Source organism: Gregarina niphandrodes, assembly GCF_000223845.1.
Source record: "Gregarina niphandrodes unplaced genomic scaffold scaffold00081, whole genome shotgun sequence".
Taxonomy (NCBI): Eukaryota; Apicomplexa; class Conoidasida; order Eugregarinorida; family Gregarinidae; genus Gregarina; species Gregarina niphandrodes.
The window spans coordinates 12,411-17,653 of record NW_011645846.1 but is presented as its reverse complement, the minus strand read 5'-3'; the positions used below and the strand labels follow the sequence as shown (position 1 = coordinate 17,653).

General features: G+C 54.1%; 1 protein-coding gene across 1 annotated transcript; it reads left to right on the top strand.

The window, feature by feature from the left end:
• Window positions 1-3,771: 3,771 nt before the first annotated feature.
• Window positions 3,772-4,239, top strand: GNI_190590 (hypothetical protein; the record flags this gene model as incomplete). Its single annotated transcript, XM_011135354.1, has 1 exon — window positions 3,772-4,239. A coding segment is annotated over one exon (468 nt), but the record flags the coding sequence as incomplete, so codon positions are not given.
• Window positions 4,240-5,243: the final 1,004 nt, after the last annotated feature.

Here is a 5,243-nt window from a genome sequence, read left to right as displayed (position 1 = left end):
TCGCAGAGCCATTTCTGCAACTGTCGATAAGACACGAGCAACGAAGCAAACTGTAACGCACACTCACCCGTACCCGCACGACGGTACAAAGCTGATGCTACATCCGCCCATGGACGCACTGATATAGTCCCATGTTCCACCGTCAACCATTCCGCACACGTCAATTTCACGACCACACTAAACGGTACCGATGCATGCGCACTTTGCTTACCCAATTGATGTCGCAGTTGCTTTATCTGGTGACTTAATGCCGACCGTTGTAATTGTCGCGAAAACTCCGAAGAAGACTGACTCAAACTACAAGACTGACTCAAACTACAAAGAAGATGTGTGTCATCCGGTGTGTGTGTCCATCGAGGGTGCGTGTCATCCGGGGTGTGTTTTGCGTACCTGCCGGACTCAAGGAAGGCGTAGAAGATATCGTCGCCAAGGTCGGTAACGTTTGCGTCTTCTGGGAGTGTAATGGCCGGTTCCTCGGTTTCGCGACTGAACGCCTCGGGGGGTTCCGGTGCCCGACTGTTACGTTTGGAGCGTCGTTTGGAAGTGGGAGTTGGTTCTTCACTCCGTTCTTCACTTAGGGTGCGCGACTCGGCTTCCGGTAGGACCAGCGGATGGTCGTCGGATGGGTCGTCCTCCGGATTACCCTCCAGTTCATCACGGTGTGGTTCAATTCGTTCTGTCAATTTGGTTGCGGCGCCCAACTTGGTGGTTGCCCCCCCTTCACGTGGCATTGATCGTCTGAGTGCGATGTCGTCGTCTTCATCGTCATCGCTGATGTAGCCTTCAGTGATGTAAGAGTCAGAGTCGGATTCGATCGCGGGTTCTTCGGCTTTGCCAGCTGATTTAACAGTGGATCTGGGTTTGACGCCGTTGACAGTGTGTATCCGTGCGAATGCGCCAGAACGGACGGGGCGATGTGTGCGACGCCATTCAAGAGAGCTTGTGCAGGAAGGGTCGCTGGCGGTTTCCCAATCGTCGTCATCATCATGGTCATGACGTGTGGGAAGTAATGAGTGAACTTCGGCGACATGTTTAAGAGGTGAAGCCAGCATGGAAACGATGCGCCGAGTGGAGACGGGAAAGTCATGAGGGAGACAGGTAACCAGTATGTCAAGTGGTTCGCCAGTAACGCAGCTAGTAAAGGTGAGGCGTTTGTCAGCCTCAACGGCGTATGTAGCGTTCGCATCTGGTCCTGAGAGCAGGCCCCGTGAGAAGAGTTCCGTATCACGACGTTGCCACAGCAGATAGAGTTCCTCAATCGTTTCCTCAAGACTTGTTGGTTCCTCTTCTCGGTGTACTTTGACAGCGGGATGGTGTACGACAAGGACAATTTCGCTTTCACAGACAGCAGCCCCGCTTCCTGCCTGTGTGCCAAAGCGCCAGGTCTCGGAGGTAGAGGAGTAATAAAGGAACACGGGAGGGTGGGCAAGATGTGCTGCTGCCGCCTCATTACCACCGCATAATTGATCTACCGTTTCCAATGCTAGAGGTGCCATAAGTCCGAGACTGCGGTCTGCGTAGCTAGGTGTAAGACGAACGTAAACAGGACGGAAGTTGAATAACGAGCTGAGAAGGAGGTAAGTACCACGAAGGGAAGCTGCAGCACCGTTACCGAAGACATGTACAGCACTAGGTAGCTCGGCCATGGCAATGATACGCGCTTCAGGTCCATGTGCATTATTGACAGAAGCAGATTTCCAGAAGCCATCTTCACGTGAACCTCGGTGCAACTTTATGAGGAATGAATCATGGATATTGTGCGTTGCTGGTGCGAGACAGATGAGGTGTCCTGCTAAGTCAAGGACGCGTAGTAGAATGCGCGGATGTACTACATGTTCGTCTACACCCGATTCAGGTGAAGCAGCAAAGTGCAAGGTGGCATCCATTGCATTCCGAGGTAGTAAATATTCACCTGACGGGAAATTAGGGATGCCGGATTGTACTGTCAATAGGAAAGGACGCCACAAGGACTGGAAGGGTATAGCCTCAACCGTGAATTTGGGATTAGCTGACGCTACTGGACCCCATACCGATGCTGTTGGGTCCGTTGAAAGTGGGGCTGCAGCGGAGGCCGCTAATAGGTCGCAGGCACCCGCTAGCACACTAGGGGCCACCGGCACGCCATTTACAGTCGGTACAGTCAGTCGCCAAGTAGAGTTGTGGGCTTGAAACGATATACTGGTCCGACAGAAATAGTCGTGCGACGCATGCTCCGACGCACGCACATAAAACGGAGCGTTGTAATGCGTCATACGCAGCTTTTGATACACACCCAGGATACCGTTCACACCACAACCCAAAATGAGATGAGATGGAGCCAAATGCACACGATGATGACTCTGGATCAACATGTGTGGACACTCCACAAAGCCGTGTCCATTCCAAACACGCCACACACCAACTCCTTCACATGACACACTGAATAAACTCCGTTCCGAAAACGCCAATGTTCCTGGAGGCCTCGCATCAGCTGCTAGTGCACCTGTGATCTCCCAGCGACAACGGCCACGATGGAATTGTAATCGTCTTCGTCCAGTTGATGTAATGAGTTCCCAGAATGCGCGCCCATCTGCGCCGAACCCCCCGAGGCGGTAATGACCCAATAACTCCGGACGCAATGCCGTGCCACCAGGCCCACAACCAACCGTAATCAGGTTGGGAACACCGTTGACAGCGACAGATGCAGAGTGAGGTGTCATTAAATGCATGTCGTATCCGGACACACCAATAAACTCACAGGCACGCGAGCAGCATCTGAGTGTGAAGCTGAGTGCCAACTCCCATGGCACACCACGCCCACACACCTCACACAACACCGTTTCCGTACGAGACACACGCTGCACAATCAATGATAACGCCCCTACCACACCCGGCGCTGGTCCGTCACACGGACCGGTACTTGGAGGATGCAGAAGACGACTCTGACTCCAAATGGAGTTGAGGTCACTATGACGCTGGGGCAACGAAAGGAGAGTACGGGAATTATTGATTGATTTCCTTGACCCAAAGTTACCTGCACCCGAATCCGGCGACCAAGCAGCATCCTGAAGCCACATCACTTCATTGGATGAAACCGTCTCCAGTTGTTCCAACTCACGTAGCAACACACCACGATCACACACACGTGCGTGCGTTAATCGATGTTCCAATATTGTGCGACGCACACAATTCGTTTTAGCAGCAACCAACTCATTCAATGCACACAGAGCCAACTCACTCTTCGCCACAACGCAACCTAGGTCCACCAAACCCGGATTCTCAAAGTCATAATAACGCACGAAACACAACTTGTGCGCCTTGGTCGAAATACTACGCACTCGCACAACACAGTTAACCACTACGCGCACACGCTGGACCCGTCCGTCCTCAACCGGACTGCGACCGTGCTGTTGGTCTTCTTGATCTTGGTCTTGCGCGCCTCCGTCTTGATCTTGGTCCCGTGGGTATCGATCTTGGTCGACTGGGTCTTGGTGGACTGGGTCGATTAAGTATTGTTTTTCTGGTTCTTCGTAGTCGTCGAAATTGTGGGGGGCAAGCCGGTCCAAGTCGGCGAGCGAGCCGGGATAGGGACAGACTAAGAGAGCGACGTGCTGTCGATCGGCGAGGCCGGACAATTTCTCTTGGCCCTTGACGCTTCGGAATTCCAGACCCTCCCGAAGGCGTCGCCGCCGGCGTTTGTCACCTCCAGGCGTCGAACCGCGGCCGGTGGCGTCTTGTATTTGGAAGACGCAAAATTCTTTCCGGCGGGTATTCGGTCGCAAAGAGGGTGAGAACGGATTCGAACCGGCGTCCTGTGCGTCTTCAAAGAGGTCGCCGAGCTGGCACACACTGGCATCCTCACTCACCACATATTTACGAGGCTCATTCCACGGACCGAAGTATACGTCCAACGCAACTTCATTGGGCCCCAATGTGATCTCACCATGGTCCTCAGCTTCGTCATTGGGACTCAGTCCGGACTCCAGCGCGGCGGACTCCAGCGCGGCGGACTCCAGCGCGGCGGACTCCAGCGCGGCGGACTCCAGCAACGGCGTTTCTCTCTCAGATACGGAGCCAGTGGCCGAGCTGTCGGTTCGTTCCCCTGAATCATCGACTACTGAATCGTCGGCTGGTCGGTCTATTACCGATTCCTCATCCTTCCCTTCCCTCCTCATCCTTCCGTGGTCCGTTTCATGTGTAGCAAGTTTTTTGAGGACCACTGCGACAGGCATCAATTGTGGACCGAAAGTCCAAGCCCTAGTTGGGTCTGAACCAGAGTGTTCGACAAGGATACGATTCTCATCCTGGTCCGAGCAACATATCCAACGTCGATCGGGGGAGCATGTGAGACAATGGAGACGTCCTCGATGCAGCGCAAGAACGGTCTTTATACGGTAATCGCGTGGTGCAACGAAGGTAGTAGATTGTTGCCTCCCTACCGCTGCCGGTTCACCCGCTGTGGGTTGACCGAAATTGGCCGCGAAGGTGACTGCAATTTCAATAGGTCCTGCGTCGACGAAGCGACTAATCTCCGCAGGTTGTAGCGTCAAAATATTCTGGAAACACAGATCCAGAAATCCTTCATCAAACGCGTGCCGAGATGGACCACGCCGCGGCCTCACAGATGCATCTTGGAGTTCCTCAAAGGTCGGGATTCTCACGAACTCCTTACACGCCAACAAGGCCTCCAATGTTGCCTGGAATAAGTGGTACACGAAGTTCTCTGCGGTTAGATCGATCAGTGTGTGCAGTCGACACAACTGCGTAACCAGACAGACCACTCGATGCACCCACACAGGGTCGATGTCTGTCGGGTAAGGCACCAACATCCGATTGGGGATCCCGCAACCCTCCTTGCCGAGCCCGACACTCTTCTGGCTTGCATCTACCTCGTTGCTACAACCGTTCTTGGATTCTCCTTTCGACTCAGGGTGAGCGATTTCCCGGAGTGCGCTGAGAAGAAGGACTTGGTAGGCGACCGTACCACGGCGGTGGAGGAGCTCTCGGCATTCAAGGGTTGTCAGTCCTGCGCCCAAAGCGAAATGTTGACGTAGTGACGTCCAGTGGAGCGCGAAAGCCTTGAGCAGCATGCGCAGGATTTCAGAGGAAACGAGTGCACGAACACCCGGAGCAAAACGCATTGTGAGTGAGTCTGGTGGTGTGACACCTCCACACAAAGGTTCATGCATCGATACGGATCGTCGCCTCGGCCGCCATCGCCATCGCCACCGCCGCATTGTCCCCACACCGCGCGAGACACGCCA